The 22,488-nt window shown below is 38.7% G+C and overlaps 1 protein-coding gene across 1 annotated transcript; it reads left to right on the top strand.

Annotated features, from left to right (window-relative positions):
* Window positions 1–7,270: 7,270 nt before the first annotated feature.
* CA3 (carbonic anhydrase 3) lies at window positions 7,271–17,550 on the top strand. The gene is made up of 8 exons (XM_045561846.1): window positions 7,271–7,337; window positions 7,756–7,865; window positions 8,602–8,799; window positions 10,968–11,086; window positions 12,573–12,665; window positions 13,731–13,793; window positions 15,033–15,188; window positions 16,561–17,550. The coding sequence occupies exons 2-8, from the start codon at window positions 7,832–7,834 to the stop codon at window positions 16,678–16,680; spliced, it is 783 nt and encodes a 260-aa protein (XP_045417802.1). The 5' UTR covers window positions 7,271–7,337; window positions 7,756–7,831; the 3' UTR covers window positions 16,681–17,550.
* Window positions 17,551–22,488: the final 4,938 nt, after the last annotated feature.

Genomic DNA, 22,488 nt, shown 5'->3' with positions numbered 1-22,488 from the left:
AGGAGTTTGAAAACTTGTTCATGGCTTTCTTGTTTAACTTTTGAAAACTTGTTCATGGCTAGTATTGGATTTAGCCTATTAGGAAGAGGAGGGAGGGGACAGAGAGCATGAAGAGGAAGGGGACCAAAGCCAGAAGGTTCCAACTCCTGTACCATGTTGACAGAGAAACTTTCCCTCTCGAGAAGCCACAGAAACAGTGCCCCGACTGAGCTGGAGTAGAGATTATGGGGCTCTGAGGACCCAGCAGATCTTCACACTCCTGCCTGAAGCCTGATTGGACTGCATCACTCAATAAGTCATGTATGTTTCCATCTGCTGTACATAGGAAAGAAAGTGATAGAAGGAGAATTCTGATAGCAACTGCATGATAGACGCTATATAAAGTCCAGTGTCTGTGTAGTCTTTCAAGTATATTTGAGCATACTCAGATGGCTGACAGGAAGCATCTCAAGCACACCTCATTCACTTAGAAGAACAAAAATAGTTTGCAGTCACACTTTGAATACATTATCCAACAGGGACCATGGAAGTTCAACAGAAAAGTTACAGGAAACTCTAAAATCTAGGAGGAAGAAGGAAAACAGACAGCCAGTATGGCTAGAACTCCCCAATATGGGAGACAATAAGTGAGTGTTGTACTTAGGTACACTTTTCCACTGGGGAATTATAGAGTACAGGTCATGGGAGAGCACCTTGATGCTCCCAGGTACTGAATATAACTTACAAAGTGGCCAGGAAACTGAGAGAAGGAACTGCTCCAGGGAGGGAGCACACCCTGGGCTGCACTTCCTTCCTGAAAATGAAGTGGCTACAGCAAGACACCATTGTCATTCTTAGCTCTGAACAGACTGTGCCCTGTTCCTGGGAACCAGCAGTGCCAGTCCTAGGTGTCAGAAAAACTCAAGTTGCTGTTTGCAGCACCGGGGTGTGAGCAGGGCATAGGTTCCCACAACCAAGACTGAGAAGCAAGTGTGGCATGGGCTGCAGCCACTGGCACTAGAACTACACACTGCCCCCATGACTTGGGCAGGATGAACGTTTCTAGGGAGGCTTGATCTTGACCTGGGCAGGGGCTCCTATGGCCTGGGACTGAGTTGTGCACTAGACACAAACTCCTGGGTCTGACAGAACAGCCAGGTCTGCTGCAACAGCTAGGAAAGGGGAGCAAGCCCCACCAGGACTGGGGCATGAGAGGGACCATCACCTGCCAGCTAAGGCTGTAGCCTCTGAGGCCAATCCCACCCTCCCCATGGCAGGACCTCAGCACAGTGATGGTTGCCCCTCACTCAAACATTCTGCCAGGTCCTAGAGGATAACCCCATCCCCTCCCTTACAGCTGATGCTGGCACTTGCTGTTCCAAAATGTTTGAAGCAAATGAAAACAGAAAAACAACGTACCAAAACCTGTGGGATATAGCAATACCAGTGAGAAGAGGGAATTTTATAACATTAAATGCCTACATCAAAAAAGTAGAAAAATTACAAATTAACAGTCTAACAATACGCCTCCAGGATTTAGAAAAGCAACTACAGATGAAACCAAAATTAGCAGAAAAAAGAAATAATGAAGATCTGAGTAGAATTAAATGAAATAAAGACCAAAAAGCAACATAAAGGATCATTGAAACTAAAAGTTGTTTCTTCATAAAGATCCACCACTAGCTAGGCTAACAAAGAAGAAAGAAGACTCAAACAAATGAAGTCAGAAATTTAAAAGGTGATGTTATAGTTGACACCACAGAAATATAAACAATCATCAGAGACTATTATGAACAACTAACTATATGCTCAAAAACTGGAAAACCTAGGGGAAATGTGTAAATTTCCAGAAATATACATCTACAAAGATTGAATCAAGAAGAAATAGAAAACTTGAACAGAACAGTAGCAAGTAGTAAGACTGAATCAGTAATAAAATGTTTCCCAACAAAGAAAAGTCCAGGACCAGATAGATTCATTGCCAAATTCTACCAGACTTGCAAAGAAGAATAACACCAATTCTCCTCAAACTAATACAAAAAAATTAAGAGGAAAAAAGTCTTCCTAACTTATTCTATGAGGTATTACCCTGATCCCAAAACCAAATGAGGATGCAACAAGTGAAGAAAACTATAAGCCAATATTCCTAATGAACATAGATGCAAAAATCCTCAAGAAAATACCAACACACCAAACCCAACAGCACATCTAAAATATAATACACCATGATTAAGCAGGTTTTATACCAGGGATGCAAGGACGGTTCAACATACACAAACCAGTAAATGTGATGGCCAGATATGGTGGCTGACACCTGTAATCCTAGCACTTTGGGAGGCAAAGATGGGGAGTCTCTTGAATCCAAGAGTTCAGGACCAGCCTGAGCAACATAGTGAGACCCTGTCTCTACAAAAATAAAAAAAAAAATTGCCAGGCATCTAGTCCCAGCTACTTGAAAGGCTAAGGCAGGAGAATCACTTGAGCCCAGGAGTTTGAGATTGCAGTGAGCTATGATAACACCACGGCACTCTAATCTGGGCAACAGAGTGAGACCCTGTCCCCCTCCTCCCTAAAATGGGATACATCTTATAAACAGACAGAAGGACAAAAACCATATGATCATCTCAATAGATACAGAAAAAGGATTTGATAAAATTCAGTATTCCTTCATAATAAAATCCTCAACAAACTAGGCATATAAGGAACATAACTTAAAATAATAAAAGCCATATATGACAAATCCACAGCTAACAGCATACTAAATGGGTCAAAGTTGAAAGCATTTCTTCTAAGAACTGGAACAGGACAAGGATGTCCACTTTCACCATTCCTATTCAACATAGTACTGGAAGACCTCACCAGAGTAATCAGGCAATAGAAAGAAAGAAAAGATATCCAAATGGAAAAGAGGAAGTGAAATTATCCCTGTTTGCTGATGATATGACCTTATATCTAGAAAAAACTAAAAAAAATCCATGAAAATCTCTTAGATTTGATAAATGAATTCAGTAAAGTTCCAAAAAGTGGGCAAAGGATATGTACTAGACACTTTCAAAAGAAGACATGCATATGACAAACAGGTATATGAGAAAATGCTCAACATTACTAATCATCAGAGAAATGCAAATTAAAACCACAATGAGATATCATCTTACACTAGTCAGAATGGCTTTTATTTTAAAGACAAAAATAACAGATGTCGGCAAGGATGCAGAGAAAAGAGAACTCTCATACACTGTTGATAGGAATGTAAATTAGTACAACCTCTTCGGAAAATAGTATGAAGACTTCTCAAAGAACTAAAAATAGAACTACCATTTGATCCAGCAAGTCTACTACTGGATATCTACTCAAAGGAAAATAAATCAATATATCAAAAAGATACCTATACTTGAATGTTTATCACACACTATTCACAATAACAAAGAAATAGAATCAATCTAAGTATCCATCAATGGAGGAATGGATAAAGAAAATGTAGTATATTTACACAATGGAATACTATGTAGACATGAACAGGAATGGAATCATGTTTTTTGCAGCAACATGGATAGAAATGGCTGTCACTATCTTAAGTAAAGCAAGCCAGGGATAGAAAGTCAAATATCATATGTTCTCATGTAAGTAGAGAATGGAATGATAGACAGTGGAGACTCAGAAGGGGGTGAAGGAGTGATGAGAAATTAGTTAATGGATATAATATATGTTATTCAGGTGATGGAAACTCTAAAAACCCTGACTTGCCCACTACACAATCTATGCATGTAACAAAATTGCACATATACCACATAAATTTGTACAAATTAAAAAAATACTTGCTCATGAAATAGTATACCAAAGAAGTTTTAAGCTTTGTAGGAATTCCATGATTTTTTATTTCTTATGACAGTGCTATGAGTTTTGGTTAACTGTGGTAGATTAATGCATCTTATGCATAACTGGTCACATATGGTTTAAAAGGTTTACTTTGACTCCCCTTGTGGGAAAGATCAACTGGTGATTAGGTCAAGCAGCTCAAAGAGTTGAAAGAAAAGGTGAATAGTGTGGGTATCAATTTTTATCCTATGCAAGCAGGATATGTTCTTCACTTAAGTGATGCCTGAGGGTTAGCACCCGTGCTTTGCTTCTGTGCAACATGCACAGAAGGTACTGTTTATGGCCAACAAGGAACAAGGATTATTTAGGGTAACTGATTGCCCAGAGAGAAATTACATGAAATGAACAAGGCCAAATAAAGGTGCTAACTTTGCTAAGTGCTAATTACATTAGCCTATGTTGTTATAAGTGCCTTACATGTATTACTTTATTTAAACCTCACAAGACCCGACAGGGGCACCATGCTTTTCATTTCACAGGTGAGGTGCCTGGGGTAAAAGAAAAACTTACGCAAATGGCCACCTACATGCTTCTGAAAGGTCAAAATAAAACAAAATTCCACTTGTTAATTTTAAAAGGAAATACCATCATTAAGTTTTTGAAAATTAGACTTGAGCATCTCAATTTGAATCTCAGAAAAAATCATAAAGTATAATGCGTTTTCCTCCATTTAAGATGCTATTACTGTATTTTAAAAGAAGAATTTGCCTTTGAAATAAAATAGTTTGAATTTATGGACCCTGATGATCAAATCTTACCCTATAGAGTTGGTGGTCTTCATCTTTGAATTCATGCCCCCGCTCTCAAATAACGTGACTATCGTAGATTGCTACATTTCAGTGAGAGACACCAGTTGGGCCAGGGCCTCAGGCTGCTGTCCTACAAATTTGCCATGAATAAGAGCCAAAATTTAAGACCTGGTTCAAATGGCCCAGCTGTCACTGGTGATGACACACTCAGGAGTTAGGACTATCATGTTCCTATAGAAGATGGTTAGTCGAGCTATGGAAAAAAAATTGTCAGGGAGGAAGGCAAAAGTTACATTATTTACGACAGTTAAGTATATTAATTAAAAATTTTAATTTTTTAAGCCATTTTCATGTGTCAATCCCAGAACTTGTTTTATGAAAATAAAAATATAGTAGGAAATACATGTCTCTATAATATATAAACTATTTAAGCGAAATGATATAATCACTTTAAATTCCAATTTATGCTTTGATATCAGATGTGAATAAGTAGGCAAATTTCTATTTTTTTTCCTGAGGCAATAGAAACACTTATATTACCTGGTATGTCACAAAATAAAATGCTAAATCCTAAGTAAAATATGTTTAAATGTTATCACCTTAGATCTTTTAAGTTCTTAATTTTAACATACTACCTTAGTTGAAACTTCATATTCAGACATTCCTTTCCTACCTATTGTTCACCCAAATATTTTCCTTTTTGGTTGCTTTATTCTTTCTCCCCACCCTTAGATGTGTACACTCATTTTGGGGAAAAATCATACAAATTTCCCAATGCATCAACATTCCAATAATAGTACTGGGAGAAATGCTATCAGTATGCTAGGAGATAATTTACAGTTAATCATTGCTTGCTCTTTTTTCTGGCATTATTTATCTCAGTGTACACTTACCAGTTTTCCTTTTAAGCCAACTCCAGAAATCTCAAAGTTTTGGGCACAATTTAGAATTACCTCTTTGTTGATATGGAATTCTGAAATTTATACATGCTGGAGTAAATTAATGAAGATGCAGAAGACTAATTTGCAGGTGAGGCTTTTGAAAAATATATTTGCAGATAAATTCAGATGAGGTTTCTGAAAAAACTGCTATGGTCTAAAATTACATAACTTGATATAAATTATCTTGAAATTCCAATTTTTATTAACTTCTTATGAGAAAGCACAATGAAAATACCAATCATCATTTTTAAGGCCACATCTAAAGCTATTAAATACTTCACTGCAAATTCGACCTAGCATTTATTTGAAATTGTGTGCCAATTTGCACATTCTCTAATTACAAATAGTTCTTTACAAAAAAAGCTCCTCTATGCATGAGCAATAACAATATGATGAAATCCTAGATTGTTCTTGGTATAAAGATGTTATTAAATACCTTATCTATGTTACTATTATATCAAATGGCATGACATTTATTTACCAATCATCTAACCACAGGTACCAGCGAAAGAGATATTCTAACAATTGAATGAACTGGAACAAAATTATAGTTTAATCACACAATAATTACATGCTTAATAAGAAATATAAAATGTCTCCATTAACCACAAACTGCAGCACCATCTTGTTGCAATAGAGTAGAAAACTGTGCCAGGCATCCCAACTCTGTAGATTTTCTGATCAAACAGTGACATATTTGAGCTCAGAGTTTAAGGGCATTTGTTTGCAGTGTTTTCCGAACTGTCTTGGTTCCTGATTCCACACTGCTATTGTGTGGATCAAACAATCCCCGTCACAAAAATAGCCTAGGGAATGACTCCCCTGGCGCCCAGGTTATGAGTGTGGTCAGTCATTCCACACGCCTTAGGGATGAGCTATCTTTGCCATGATGAGCGATTTCCTTTCAAGTTTTGTAATCCCTAAATACAAACTACTATTATCAATAAAAGTCAAAGTAATTAAGGAAATATATATATTTGAAATCTTGCTTAAATAACATTAAAATTAGATTTATCTTTCCTCACTGTCTTTTTGAAAAAATATTACTGACTTAGAACAGAATAAATTTTACAATATAGTTTTAGACTTGTAAATATCTATTACACTCACTTCTTCTTTGTGAGCTATAACCAGACGAGCTTTAACCAGACATTTAAAATTTTTCTTTTGCCACACACTGGATATGCCAGTTTTATTCTCCTTTTGCATGCTTCATTAAATCATTGTAAAACAACAGGAGGGGGTGAAAATAATAAAAAGCCATTCTATAAACCTTTTCTTCTTCCTTTCCTTCCAATCTCTCATTATGTCTTGGAAAGTGAGATCATATGTTGCAAGCAGTATGACACATTTTATGTTAGAGGTCTTGCAATACTTCAGAATATTCTCGACTTTTCGTGAGCAGAGGTATAGCGCATGCAGTGTGGCTAAATCAGTTCCAGTCTCCTGCTCTGCAGGAACCTGGGATCCAGACATCTCCCAGATTCCTGGCGCTGAGATCCAGCCCTAGGCTTCCCGAAGACCGAAGGGACACGCTTAGGTTGGGAAATGTCCCCTGGTGCGATTCCAGGGAGAGGGCAATCTCTTTACGGAAAACGGAGTTTGGAGAGCCTGCCCTCCCGGCCTCTTTTCCCCCATCCTTTGCTCCTAGGATTTTACGTGTCATCTGTAAGGGAGTCAAACCTGGGTCAGGCAAACAAACCCGTTCTTTCCAGCCACCGTAATCCGATCGCTGGAGCGAAATAAACTCGCAGACTGCAGCCAGACCGCCAGCCTGCGCTGAAAGCGACTTGTAAGTGAGGCTGCAAGAGCCGCCGGGATGCAGATTTTAGTTGGTGGCTAAGCACAGCTACAACACCCCATCCCTGCCCATCCCACCCCCGAAAATGCATGGAGGAGGGAGGGAGGATCAGGCGAAAGCCGCCTGTATTTCTGCACGTCGGCGCCCGTTAGAAAGCCCTGCAGCTTTGGGAGACGGGAGGGAGAGATGCAAGAGCCAAAAGACACTGTTCCAGGGAGAGGGAAAGGAGGGGGTGGGGGCCCCTTCTCCCACCTCCACCCCCCTCACCCCAACAGCTGTCCAGCTCTTGGAATTCATTGGCTACCCCCACCCCGCCTCCCAAATACCACCCCAATCCAGTTTAGCCCCCTGCCCCACCCTCGCTGACCTAATAAGGCCATGCAGTGTGCTGGGGGGACCTATATAAAAGGCGCGGGCTCGCGGGGACTCTGGTGCGACGCTGCGGAAGAGAAGGCAGGAGCCGTCCAGCGCCCAGGAAGACGACCATGGCCAAGGAGTGGGGCTATGCCGATCACAATGGTGAGTGCGGCGGGTCCAGGACGCTGCCAGAGGAGCCCCTGGCATTGCACGGAAAGTGGGCACCTCTAGGGAGTGCAGTGGAAAATGTGGGCGTAGGAGGAGGATAAGAGCTAATATTTGCTGAGCAGTTTTCAAGTGCCAAGTGCTGCTGGTCCTTTTTACCTTCATCTCATTTAGTTCTCCTTGGTATGGAGTTATTTCCCTTGGAGGAAACTGAAGCGCAGAGTTCTGTAACTTGCCTAAGTTGTTGCCTCTAACTGAGAAGTCAGACACCCGAGGTCCAGGTTTGATTGGCCCTTAGGGAGTGGTCTGTGATACTGAGCAGGCACTTAACCTGAGCTTGGTGTTTGTATAAGAATCTCTGCCTAACCCACGGGAAAAGGAATACGAGTGTGCTCCGCAAATCACAAAGTGATGCACAAATGTATGTGATCAATGTTATTTTATTTCAACTGTATGACAGAAGGTGGCATTGGTAAAAAATGTGATGAAGTCCACTTCAAAAATAAGCCTTTGAGTAAGCAGAGCCCATACACTGAGTTAAATATAGTCTGTAGGTACACTATTAACACAACTATGGACAGGTCTTAAAAACTGTCTCGTGTTGCTCAACCTGAAACCCAAGGCTTTTTTGTAATCACTGTCTAGGCTCTGTGTATTTTGCTGGTTCCATCAATTAGAAAGAGGCCCTGGGTTGTGCCACCAAATAAATAAATTTCTCAACTTTATTAACTAGGTCCTGACCACTGGCATGAACTTTACCCAAATGCCAAAGGGGACAAACAGTCACCCATTGAGCTGCATACTAAAGACATCAGGCACGACCCTTCTCTGCAGCCATGGTCAGCATCTTATGACGCCGGCTCTGCCAAGACCATCCTGAACAACGGGAAGACCTGCAGAGTTGTGTTTGATGATACTTATGATAGGTCAAGTAAGTATGACACACAGATAGAGACACATGGATGTTTTCAACCTCTATATTGGCAAAATGTGATTTATGACATAGTAACAGAATTAATGAGAAGAGGGAGAGCTTCAGCTCTGAAAATGGAGATGATATTTGGCTTTGCTTTAGTTGTGAAGAATTATATGTGTGCATTGAAGAGGAATGTCTCACCCTCCAATCTTGGTCACTTTGTTGCTGCAAAATGGCCCCACGCCCAAGCTAAAAGTTGGCAAGCTCCATTACTGAAATGGAGCTTGATAGGACAGTGATGATAATAAATCCAAATGAGTATTCTTCAGACTCTGGTGGCTCATAGCTGAGAGTTCTTGGGCTTCTTGACCGTGATCAGGAGAGCAAGGCTTCCACTCTGAAGTTTGTAAATTCCATTCTACAAAGTAAGACATATAACAAAAACCAAAATAGGCACTTTATTCCCCTGGTGCCTGGGAGGAGGCCAATCCAAGGAGGAGAATAGGGCCATTGTATGAGTCCAAATGATTTGCCTTCAATGCTTCAGTGGAGTTCTGATTAATCCTTTTGGTGAGTGTCTTTGAAGTAACTGAAAATTTCTTCTTGAATAATATGTGTGTGCACGTGAAACTGGAAAATCACATGTTAAAAAAATCTCTTTATTTCGCCTATACTAGTAAACAAATCAGTGAAAAATAAAAGAAGGCTAATTAAAATAATTTATTGCACTACAAATGAGGTAAGAAAGAATATTCCTTTAATATTTTGCCATTTGATATACAATATAATTTCTTATAACCACTTTTCTAATAAAATTAATATTATCCTCACTGATATACATAAATGAACAATAATATGTATTAATAGAGTCATAATTCCTACCTACTAGGAGGTTCCAAGTGAGAAATTTACATTTTCTTAAACGATAATTTCATGCTGTTATTTTTTCCTTTTTTCCCCTTCTTCTTTCTTCAAGTTCCATTTTGAAAGCAACACAATGAAATTAAACAGTATCTATTAGGTTGAACCACATGGAAATGCCATTTTTATGAGCAAAATAGTTGAATATTGGCAATTTCATATGGTTCATTCTAATAAATTGGACTCATGTATCCAGGTAATAACTTTTCTGAGTGGTTTGGACAGGAAAAATGCAATGAATCAAATTAACTTCATTCCTGTATGACCAAGCTTATACAGGCCTAGAATTATCATTTTAGGTGTACATTATGGCTTTCTCTGTGCCACATAGTGTGGCCAATCCTTTCTAAAATAGCTAAGCTTTGATTTCTATTTTGATCTAGCTTACATTGCCAAATCTTGATTTTAGGGTTTTTACATAGTTTCCAATATCCTTTGGAAGATATTTGAACATCTAAATCACTCCTCAAGAGCAATGAATTGAAACCAGATTAAGTGACAGGTTGAGATATTTATACAACAAGCCCAAATAAATGGAGACAGGGGTGAGGAAAGCAAAAAAAAAAAAAAAAAATTAAAAAGCCCAAATTAATGCTACTGAGAATTACCTAGTTTAGCTTCCCACATTGATTGATTTCCAGGGAAAGTTCTGAATTTTCCATTTCATCTCATTTGAATAGATATGATCTAAATTAGACATGGATGAAAGTTCTTGCTTGTTGTCTTAAAGAAAAGTGTAGTCGGAAGTAAGACATGGAGAAGGAGTTCACATTTGCTCGTGAGCAGGCACCGTGATGAAAAATTTAAGGTACTTAATCTCAGTTAATCCTCACAGCAGCTCTGAAAGTTTGGTATTATTATCACCTTCTTAGAGATGCGAAAACGGGTTCAGAGAAGTTTAGCAACTTGCCTGAGATCACACAACTAGTAAGGGGTGAAGCCAGGATTGGAACCTGAATCTGTCTGGCTCAGTCCTCCAGTTCTTCCCACTTTGCTACACTACTGACCTGTTTTTTGGGTGGTTTCATCCTTACTGTCCATCTGTTGTTTTAATTTTATTTTCACAAATGTCAAAAGTGACATTTCAAAAATAATAAAACAAAATATGAAAAAAGGAAACATCACTGATTTTGATACATCCCAAGATTTCATTTTGTGTGGAGTCTAGTGAGTCATCAAGCCTTGGCTGTATGAGCCCTTCTTTAAAGTAGGGCTTTGCAAAAGTGTGAGTTCACTGTTGACCTAACTTTTCCCAATCACAGTGCTGAGAGGTGGTCCTCTCCCTGGACCCTACCGACTTCGCCAGTTTCATCTCCACTGGGGCTCCTCGGATGATCATGGCTCTGAGCACACTGTGGATGGAGTCAAGTACGCAGCGGAGGTAGGAAGAAGTGCTGTCATCCACTCTGGGTCTCACGCAGTGAAAACTGAAAAATTAAAAATAACAACCATAGCAACGAAACATCACCCACTCACTGCTCCTGCTTTAAGACCATAGTTGTGAAAAGAGCTGTAGTAGTTTAAGCATGAACTGAAGCTGCTAAACATTCCAGGCTAGACAGTTAGGAGGGTATAAGTGAGTTAGCATCATGCATGAAGATTTCCAAGGTTATGTTAAGAAATTGGATAGCTGCTTAATATAAAGGGTCCTTAGTGGAACTGAAAAGAGAAAGATAGCTAACACACATTAAATGCTTACATGTATTAACCCATTTAATCCTCTCAGCAATCCTATGAGATAGGTTACAGATGAGGAAACAGAGGCACAGAAAAGTCACATAACAAAGTCACACAGCTGATGAGTGCTCTACTTTATGCAGATTGGCTTCAAAGTTCATCATCTTATCCAGTGCCCTATGCTGCCTCTTTTATAAGAGTATAGTGCTTTAAAAATAGCATTTAGAAATTCTGACTAATGCTCATGTTCCAATCTCTTAAAGGTGTGCATATATATTAATATATGCATGTGTGTGTGTATAGATGCAGATACACACATACAATTTAATATGAACAAATACTCCTCTCTGTCTCAGTTAACTCATTAAAAAAACATGATTTGTAGCTCAGATTAAGGCATCAAATTACAAGGGAATAAAACAGGCCTCTGACATATTCTGTTTACAAAGCCAAGCCTATAAATGGCGACAGTTGTTCTGGATGTGAGGATCCGTTCATTTTTCCTACCTCACTCATTTTCAGGGGCAGGCTCTGGTTAACACAGGGGCTGTGGCAGGAACCTGGAAGCATACCGTGGGCAGTTTCTTAAGTGGAAACATTCGTCAGTGTAATTTTTGCTTAACGTAAACTCTAGGAAATTCAAAGTACTTCACTATGATCAGTCCCTTTCTCTACCGCCAATCTTGAGAGCCAGTGGAAGGATAAATTAAGTATTGAGAATGCGCTCTAGACATCTTCTGTCACGAATGGGAAAAATTTGGCTTATTTCTTACAGATGTAGGCAAGGTTTTCAGTTTGACCCTTGCACATGGGATTATCTCACACTTTTGATCTTGAATAAACTATTTTTTTAACTGCTGCAAACTATTATATTCTCTTGCCGTTCTGTCTCAGTCAGCATGGGAAATCTGATTAACTTAACTGGTGCCCATGTTCTAAATTAAGATAAGGTTGCTGCCAGGTTCTAGAGCCCTGGATGCTAAAAGAGGTAGATATTTTTATGTACTTTTTATTTGAACCATTAAGAATGTCGCCAACATGTTGCACATTAATATTTAACATTTTATCAACTTCTGTGAGAGTGTTTAGAAACCTGAGATTGTACAATTATTGAGTTTATTGTGGATACTTTTTATACTTATTTTCTTATTCCAAGAATTTACCTCCTAACATGTCTTCGGTGGTTTCAGCTTCATTTGGTTCACTGGAATCCAAAGTATAACACTTTTAAAGAGGCTCTTAAGCAGCCTGATGGAATCGCTGTGGTTGGCGTATTTCTGAAGGTAAAGTAAAAATTGAACAAATGTTTTCTTTCAAAACTGAGTTCCTTATCAATGCTTAGGAGTTTCGTTCCCTCCTTTCGCTGTCCTCTCTCTCTATTTTATTACATTTTATTACTCATTCAACTATCAAGATGTTTCTGCTAAGATCAGCTTAAAATGTTTCACTTTCCTCTAACAGTGTACTTTTTGCCCCACTCCAGTACCTCTAGCACTTCTAAATTTTCTCAAGATGTGGGATATGTGTGTGTGCACGAGTACATGAGTGCATGTGTGTGTGTGTGTGTGTGTGTGTGTGTTTCTGTGTGTGTAGAGGTTTGGGAAAAGAGCCTTCAAGGGAGATTTTCATGGTGATGGTGAAGGCCAGGGTGTTCATTTTCCTTTCTCACCGCTCCATTTCAATTGCACTGGAAACCAGAAAAGCCAATGTTGGGAACCACTGTGATGCCAAGTCCCTGGCTGGACATCCCTTCGGCTTGAGGTGGCCACCACTCACATGATCCCGGGCTAAGATAGCACATGGAATGTGTGTGTTGTTGAGCCAGCCTTGGTTTAAAGAGGACTTAGTGTCATTAACACATGAATTTAGTAGTAACATAATCTAGATTTTAAGCCAGAGGTGAAAATCTGGCTTCTTTCTTTTTGAATGACCTACTTTGTTTTAGGCTCTGAATTCATTGGGTCATTTTCAGTGCCTGAACACAGCACAACAGGAGGCGGAGCAGCTCTGAGAGGAAAGACAATGAGTTTAGTTTGGCATACATAGAGTCCATTCTGGTTTACAAAAAAAAAAGTGGAATGACTGCAGAGAAGGTCAAGGACATTGAACTAGATCAACATGTAATTTTGTGGTTCTGTACTTCTGAGGCCTGGAGTCCAAATTTAGATCAGAAAATATATACTCTAAATTCTAGGGGGAAAATAAACTTATGTTTTTGCTTAGTACAAGATATTCTGGCAGATTTATAAACACTAGTTGCAGCTGACTAGATCAAAATCAGTTTTTAAGACAATCCTAAATTATGGAGAAGGAAAAAATATCATATTTGGATTTCTGTTTTCTAACAGATAGGACGTGAGAAAGGCGAGTTCCAGATTTTCCTTGATGCATTGGACAAAATTAAAACAAAGGTAAAAAACAAAAAAATCATTGTCCCTCCTAACACAAAGTAGAGTATGCCATTTTCTTTTCACATTCCCAAGTATATTTTTTCACCTAAAATCTGTTACTGAGTTTGACGGCTATGCAAAGCATACATAAAAATAATATAACAGCATTTGCTATATTTGTATGGTTTATAGTTTTTAGAGCAGTTTCACATATATCGTTTTAGTTAAGGGTCACAGTCAGCCAGTCAGATAATTACTTTCTCAGTGAAATGGGTGAGAGTCAGAGAAGTTGAATGGTCACCCCTTCCTCCCACCAACACACACATGTACATGTATACACACACACACACACACACACACACACACACACACACACGGATGCATGCACATAATCACAGAGCTGCTAAATGTCAGCCAGGGCTGGTTTTTGAGTCCCAGTGTTGCCTTTATGGAAAGCACCTATGTTTTAACTCTTAACAGTAGACTCTTCTAATTAACAAACACATTTTAATTGTCTTTTGGGACTGTTCTAATCAAATGCTATTAAGTTTTATCAATAGAGAAAATAAATATTACGAATATAACATTTAATTAAAATGCAGCCTGATTTTTTTTTATCATCAAGAACCAAAACATTAATTTACACATGAAATGATTCTGTTACATTTCAGGTATCAGTTTTTCCTTTTTCTTGAGAAGTGACAGAATTATAGCTCTACCAACAGTTAAAACAGTAAGGAATGAGGGCAGGGCAGGGCTCCCGCCTGTAATCCTAGGACTCTGGGAGGCTGAGGCAGGATGATCGCTTGAGCCCAGGAGTTGAAGACCAGCCTGAGCAAGAGTGAGACCCGTTTGTACTAAAAAATAGGAAAATTAGCTGGGCAGCTGGGCACAGTGGCGCTCCTGTAGTCTCTGCTATTTGGCAGGCTGAGGCGGGAGGATGGCTGGAGCCCAGGAGTTGGAGGTTGCAGTGAGTTATGGATGCCACAGCACTCTACCCAGGGCGACACAGCTAGACTCTGTCTCAAAACAAAAACAGAAACAAAATAAGGAATAAAATATTACAGTGATTGTGCCAGGTAAAGTCATAACATGCAAACCGGCTTTCCCCCTTTGACTTTATTTCTGAAAGGTCTATACTTTATTTAGAAGTTCTATTCTAATCCATTTGAAATCCATTCTCACAAATAAAATGGTGAGAGCCTTGGGGTGAGCGTGTGCATGGCCCGCTCACCGTGCCTGCGCCCCGCTTTCTCCCAGGGCAAGGACGCGCCCTTCACGCACTTCGACCCGTCCTGCCTGTTCCCCGCCTGCCGGGACTACTGGACCTACCAAGGCTCCTTCACCACGCCGCCCTGCGAGGAGTGCATCGTGTGGCTGCTGCTGAAGGAGCCCATCACCGTGAGCTCTGACCAGGTGAGCGGCAGCCGCAGAGCCTCGCGAACACACGACTTACACTGACTGCCGTCTGGCTATGTCAGCTGTAGATGCTAAACAGAAAGTACACGGCTACCAAATGGATGCTTACCCAACAACTCGAGACTAGAGATTTCATAGTTTGCCCTGGTTAGTTACAATCAGCCTGTTCAGCTTTCTAAACCTTGGCTTCCAAAGGGTACCCAGATAAATGCAAATCCTTTAAAAGTGATTGTGATACTGAACACAGGACTGAATTTATGTTCCATAAACACTTAAAGGTTTAGGTTAATATGAGTGAATCTTTGTTAATTTGGACATCCCCCAAATACCGAGCACTGGTAATGAGATGAGGCCTAGGGAAGATAATAATGGAAGGGGTTAACATCCTTGCCAACTGTATATTATTTCTCCAGTTTTACAGATAAAGAAATTGAGGCCCAGAGAGATTAAATAATTTGCCCGTGATCACACAGCCAAGTGTAGAATCTGAGTCCCAGTTCTGGTCAGTCTGTTTGCTTCCAATACTTTTTGGCCTCTCTTCTCAGGCCTCCCTCTTACGGTTCATCTGTCCTAGAAGTGTTTATTAAAAAGACTTCCAAGGAAAAGCTGTTTGGGAGAAAACAAGTGGGAACAACATGGACAAGAACAATTAAAACAACTGAACAACACAATACTCACAACCTGGAACATGAATGTCTACTCTAATAGTAAAATCCACTTACCAGGGTGTCTCCCTTGCTAAAGACAGCAGCTTTCGTATTTCTGCCTGTTGTGGACTCAAGTATATATAGGCATTTTTTATCAAAATATCAGATCTAAAAATCTTGTTTATTGGTATAAATATTTTGAAAGAAGAATGAAACTCTCTCAAGGAGAAATGCTAAAAATATGATATAGAAAAGTAGTCTTATTAATGAGAATTTTCTTACTCCAAGAAAAAAGGTCCATTTAGAACTTAAAATGCAGCACGTCTCATTTCTTTCTGCTCTTTTAAGATAATTAATTGCATAAACTTATAAATGAAAGCCTATTAAATTTATTTACACTGTTAATATTGTCATTCCCTTCTACATAGAGTGTATACTTCATATTGACCCTGCAAATCAAAATAATTGTTTCAGAATTCAAGAGAAAAATGTTTTGACCAGAGGACATGGCGATCCTATATAAAATGAAGAAAAGAGCTTTTATAAAGACAGAAAACATTTATATTACTCAGGAACAGGTAGCTAAATAACTCTGAACTGAACACTGTAGACAGGCTTTGTGTTTGCTTGTTTTGTTTACAAAGCCAGTGATTTCTCTTTGTTGCCTGGTGTGTCCACTTGGTCCAAAGGTCTTGCTAACAATCCGCCCCTGCCCTTTGCAGATCGCCAAGCTACGGAGCCTCCTCTCCAGTGCTGAGAACGAGCCCCCAGTGCCCCTTGTGAGAAACTGGCGCCCTCCGCAGCCTATCAAGGGGAGGGTGGTGAGAGCCTCCTTCAAATGAAGCCCCTGGATCATGCCCTCTTCAGGAAAGGAAACCTGCCATTGCAGAGCTTGGTTCCTCGCCTCCTTCTGGTGCTCCTTACTCCAAGTAGATTTCATTTTCTACGCTGAGCAATGAATGTGAGAGATGCAGTCACTAAGAAACCAAAGTTACTTTTGACAAGATCTAATATGAAAGTATACATTTCACATTTGACCTTTGTAATAATCATCTTTCCTATAAAAGTAGAGTATTTAGTAAGGTTTCAAAGAAGAAACAGAGATGGAAAAGTAAAGATACAAAAAAATGGCTATTGGACACCATTTTCTTGTTATCTTAAATTTCATAGAACTTCAGTTTTCCTATTTTCATATTATGAGTTGTCCATCTAAAGAAATAATGAGCAATTCTGTATGTAATAGAGCTTTATGAAGATAATATAACAATTAAACATAAGCCAGAAATTAAAATGGCTATGGATTCCAAGAATTGAGATGATAATGTGTTTTAGCTCTTAAATGACACCAACAAGAAGTCTGTCATTTATTAAGATTTGAGCTAGGATTACGTGATTTTAGGTAAGATTATTAGTTTTTGAAAGGAAGGGAAAACACAATAAGACCAGCAGTTTTAAAAATTTTGGTCCAATATTTGAATTTCTTCTCCATAAAGATGGTTGACTTTATCCTAGTATTTTTCTTTACCTGAAAGAGGGCCATCTATTTTTAATTTCACTACTTTTATCTTTGCATGATTATTAAAATAAGAACTGCCTCTGATGTCTTTCTACTTTGAGGCAGGAATGAATGATTCCTAGAACTCAAAGGAATGAATGATGACAGTTGAAGTAAATGCAGTTGTACTGATCACCAAAACCAATAAAGACGTGAACGCAAAATGTTGGTGTTGTGTTTTGTTTAATGAAGAAGCTTTATAAATGATAAAAATGGAGTGTAACTGAGAATGGTAAACTCTGTAGGTTTGTTTTATAATAATAAAGGATTCAGGTTCTGAGTTTGGATTCTGCATTCCTCAAGGAGGAGCTAAGGCAATTAATGAGAGCCTTCTGAGGAAATTGCAGACAAGAAGAGGAGTGTGTGGCCCTATATCTGAGAGTGTAAAATAGTTTCCAGCAGCCTCAAAGTTGGGTTAGGATTCGGGGGTTTAGACTAGTGCAGTGGGGCCTACTTAGGGGCACGAAATGAAGTCAGACTGTAGCTTTTATGTCCTCACTTTTTTAATTTGCCTCGGAATAATTCTGGGCTAACTACTGCAAAAGTCTGTATATTTATTCCTTTAAGGCATTTGATATTTTTAGACATAAAGTCTAATTTTGCAGTTAGTGGTTTTGATACATCCTTAATTGCTTCACTGACTAATATGTTAACCTACTTTAGAAAATGGCAGCAGTAAGTTCATTATGCTAAGGAATGAATATGATATTGGATCAGGAGAGTCCTGAGATGCCGGAAGTCAAGTCATGTGACAGAGTCCTGTGAGGCTAAAGTTATTTAATAAATTACCACTTGGGTGAAGTAAAACCAGGTTGGTCAGTATGAACTGGATGTGTTAATTAAATCCCTTGGAATTAGGAGGTGTGGAGCTTTGATCATTAGTGGTAGAACACAAGCTGATTCTCTCAGGGTACGTAGTAATGCTTAAAGCATTGTAAAAAACATGTCCAGTATTTACTCTAAGTGGGAGAGGAATATAGGACTTAATGCCAGCTACAAATGGTCCTTATTCCAGTAGAAAAAGGCTGGAACTGTTTGGATGGAAAATGGCTGATCAAAGGAGGCCATCTCCATAGACCGTAAGCTCCACGAGGGCACAGATATGAGTCTTGCACACTGACATTCACCTTATTGCCTAATCCTGTGTCTGGCCCATAAGCACTCAATAAATATTTGGTGAATAAATGATATCATGAGCATAGATGAATCCAGGAAAAATACTCATCTTCTTGAACAACACATTACATGGTTAATATTAATACTGCTAATATTAATACTGCTCATTTTAGTTAGTTTAGATCTCCTTGGAAAATGATCTCTTTAGCTTCAGATGGGAGATTTCTAGTGGAATATCCCCACCCCATGTCTGAGGCATTGTCAGTGCTCACAATTATCACCCAACTTAAAATTTTCTCCCAGCTTCTTCCTGTGCTCAAAGTGTTGTGTTATTATAACTGTCCATTAGAATACTGAGGACATACTGCATCCTTATTCAGCCAAGGGATCAATTCCCTGATCATGCACAGGCCCCCAAATAATTGCACTTCAGGCATACATGGTATACAAAGTGGCATGGCCAGGAGCTGCTGTGTGAAAAGGTTTCGGCATCTGTCAACTATTGTTTTTTATGATATAATCATTTCAGTTATTTAAGAATTTTAAAATAGGGTAGAAACTAATTTGAACTAGTATTTCATAATATTCAGATGAGCATATTCTTAAAAGGCTATGAATGGGGCAGCATCAACAAGAATTTGCTGAACATATGTTAGGTTTCGAGGGTGCCAATATATTACAATCCCTGCCCTTTGGTTGGGCAGACAGGATATATTTATCAAAAGACAAATAACTTCAGGAGCACTGATTGAAAATATTTTAAAATATATAATCAGTAAATATTTATGTAGATGAATGGGAAGGATTCTACATAGAACATGCAAAACTGAAGCTTTCCATGTCTAAATGTAATCATCTATATAATTAAATGAATATGGTTGAAATTGGTCAGCTATAAATAAGCTTGGGCATGTTAAAAATTAATATGCCAATTATTAAAGTCAGAATTGGCATAAATAAAATTCTAAAAGAAATGCGTATGGTATAAACCACATCAAAGACTGCACATAAGGAAAATTAATTAGATTCTAGTTTCTCTTCTAATGCCCCCTTATTTGATATTAAAGAACTCTGGATATGAGTAAAATATATTGTTAGTAGAGGAAGAATGAATGAGAAGAGATAATAAGAAAGAATGATAACTGTGAATATCATATTTTTTAAATTTCAGATTTAATGTATGAAGTTTAATGATTTTTGAAAACTGTCCCTAAGGTAGCACTATACTTAAAGTCTTAAAATGCAAATGAGAAGGCAAAATCATGTTTGCATGTTATTTTCATTGTGGTCACTAGATGGCAGCAAAATATTTTAAAATTTCATGTAATTCACTAAATGGCAGCAAAATAATTACAAAAATGACTATGAAATTAAAAGCTATGCTGTGTTTTACTCGTGTTAATTGCAGAGCAATGAGGCTTTTTTTTTAAGTTTGAACCGACACACTTTTCCCCTTTTCTAAATGTTTACTATTTGCCATTAATATCTACCTACAGAAGAAAAGATAGTGAAGGATTCTTGCATATTTTTGAGAATCTTAATAGCCAAAAATGAGGCCAAGGGACAAAAAAAAAAATAGTAGTTATTGAACTAAAACCCAAATAAATGGGAAACACAGATTTTAAAGCCCCCTTCAGTATTCAGGAGAATTAGGTTCAAGTCACATTTGCTGGATATGTGGTCTCAGGCAAGTTAATTTCTCTGTGCTTTGGTCTCCTCATCTGGAAATAGGAATGATAATATTAATAATACCTGCCTACAGGATTATTTTAAGAATTAAATAAATTAATACATATAAACCTCTCAGACCAGTCATTCTGACGTAACTCTCAATAGGTGTTAACTATTATCTTTCATAAAATTTTACTTCAACCAAGAAAAACTCTAATGGCTTGTTCAATACCTAAAATCATGTTTCTTTCTTTATGTATCTATTAGTAACATTATGAATCCACATCTCACCAATTCAGATAATATTAAAAGAGTTACTATAATGGGCTCACCTGTGCTTGTTATTGGGGGAAAATGGTATTTAAGAACAACAATGCCAACTCTTGTCCCATATATGTAGCAGGAAAAACAAGGTGTGGCCACATCAGAAACCAGCATTGATAGAAGAGGCAATTCAGAGAATTAGAGAATTTTTCTGAGGAAGCAGGAAGCTTCTGCTCCAGGAGCTCTGCACCTTACCTAAGAAGTGCACAATTAGCAAAACATCCGAAAAATAAACCAAAGAGGAGAGGTGGGAGAACCATAATGTGCATTTTGTTCAACACTGATTTTCCACTGTTTGCAAGACAAAGTCCCTTGGAGTGTGGCATGAAGTGGAAAATCTATCTTAATAGTAAATACAGCAATTCTCCTGCCATGAAATTAATTTTGAACTTGTCTGGGCCTGCCATAAAATCAGAATCCTAAATGAGATACACGAGTCACACCTGGGAGAACAGCTTATACTGCTGGGGTGATTCCACGCCAATTGAACAGGAGATAAACCAGTCTAGGCATAAAATCCAGGATTGAGGGATTGACTAGCGAGTTAATGAATTACTCTAGGTGTGAAGGTGTTCAGTAGGTGCAGCCGCTTGACAATGTCACCAGGTAGATAATCACAGGTAATCAGCAGGAGTAAGAGCGAGTCTAATGGTGTGGTCACAGGGGAACACATGCACTGCAGCAGCATAAAACCCAGTGATTTAAAAGCTAATTTTAGTCAGGTTAGAGTAGACTTTGTGCAGTAAACAGGGAATCAGATCTCTCTTGTATTGAAATCATTCTCAGGTAGATGAGCCCGGAATCCCAGGGAAAATATTGTGGCCATTAAATGTCAAATATTCTCTGTTCCAACATGTCCATAAATTTCTATCAAACTCATTCAACTCATTTGAAATTTGGATGGTTCCAAATACATTTGTTCAAGGGAAGTCATTCCCTGAAGGGCACCTGACTCCCAGGAAAGTGCAATACAAGTGGAAGTGTTTGAAAACACTAGTCTCATAGAATTCACACTTCTCCTCTGTGTGATCGGTTTAGAGCAGGACCTAAGGCAGTCACAAGGGGCACCTGGATGGATCAGGACCCCAAAAAGGGGGCCCCACAAGGGTAGGAAGACTGCACAAGCCAAGCAGAGCAGAGTAAGGGTAGGGCCCAGTGCTGGCAAGAGCTGCGAGCCAAGAAGGCTGCGCTTCAAGGAATGTACAGTGGCTCAGGTTCTTGCACCAGGAACTAAAATAGAGTAACAAGAACACTTTTAAATTCTGTCTGAAATGTAAGGTGATTGTGTGTTGGGGGAGGGTGAGAGAGAGAGAGAGAAAGAGAAGGTAGGGGTTAAGAGTATAAAACTCACAGTAAATAAAAGGTGATTTTCACTCTCATTTCTGTCATTAATCACTTATTGTCTATGGAAGATTAATTTTAAAGTCTGTAAGGCTCACTTTCTTTATTTTTATAATGAGGATAATAGTATTTACCTAGGCTGTTGTAAAACTTAAATAAGAAACATTATAAGCCTTATTTAAAATAGCTGTCTTAGAATTTTATCTGTTTCTATTTGGTCTTATTTATGGCATGTGAGTGGGTGAGGAAGAGTGTGTGTGAGAGAGAGAATAGTAGCGGCTTCAGTAAGGACTTCATCTGTCTCGTTACACTACGGATGCTCCAGCACCTAACACAGCGTCTGGAACCTAGTCAGTTCAAAGATATTTGTTGAATGGATGGAGGAATGGATGGGTAGTTAGATAGATGGATGGAGGGATGGACAGATGGATGGTGCAAAATGCAACTCCTAAAATACTGAATGCCATTCTAGGTCCATGAGCTGTTGGGAACTGTGTCCTCATCCTAGGAAGGTCAGGACTGGCATCTCAATGAGTTCTTGGAGGAATGTGCAGATATTTATTGCTTCAACCCAGGCTTAAAGAGAACATGCATGGAAGAAGAAAAACAACTTTACATATATCTGTACCTTATCATTTGCAAA

This window comes from Lemur catta, chromosome 9 (assembly GCF_020740605.2).
Source record: "Lemur catta isolate mLemCat1 chromosome 9, mLemCat1.pri, whole genome shotgun sequence".
Taxonomy (NCBI): Eukaryota; Metazoa; Chordata; class Mammalia; order Primates; family Lemuridae; genus Lemur; species Lemur catta.
This window is presented reverse-complemented; position numbering and strand designations above follow the sequence as displayed.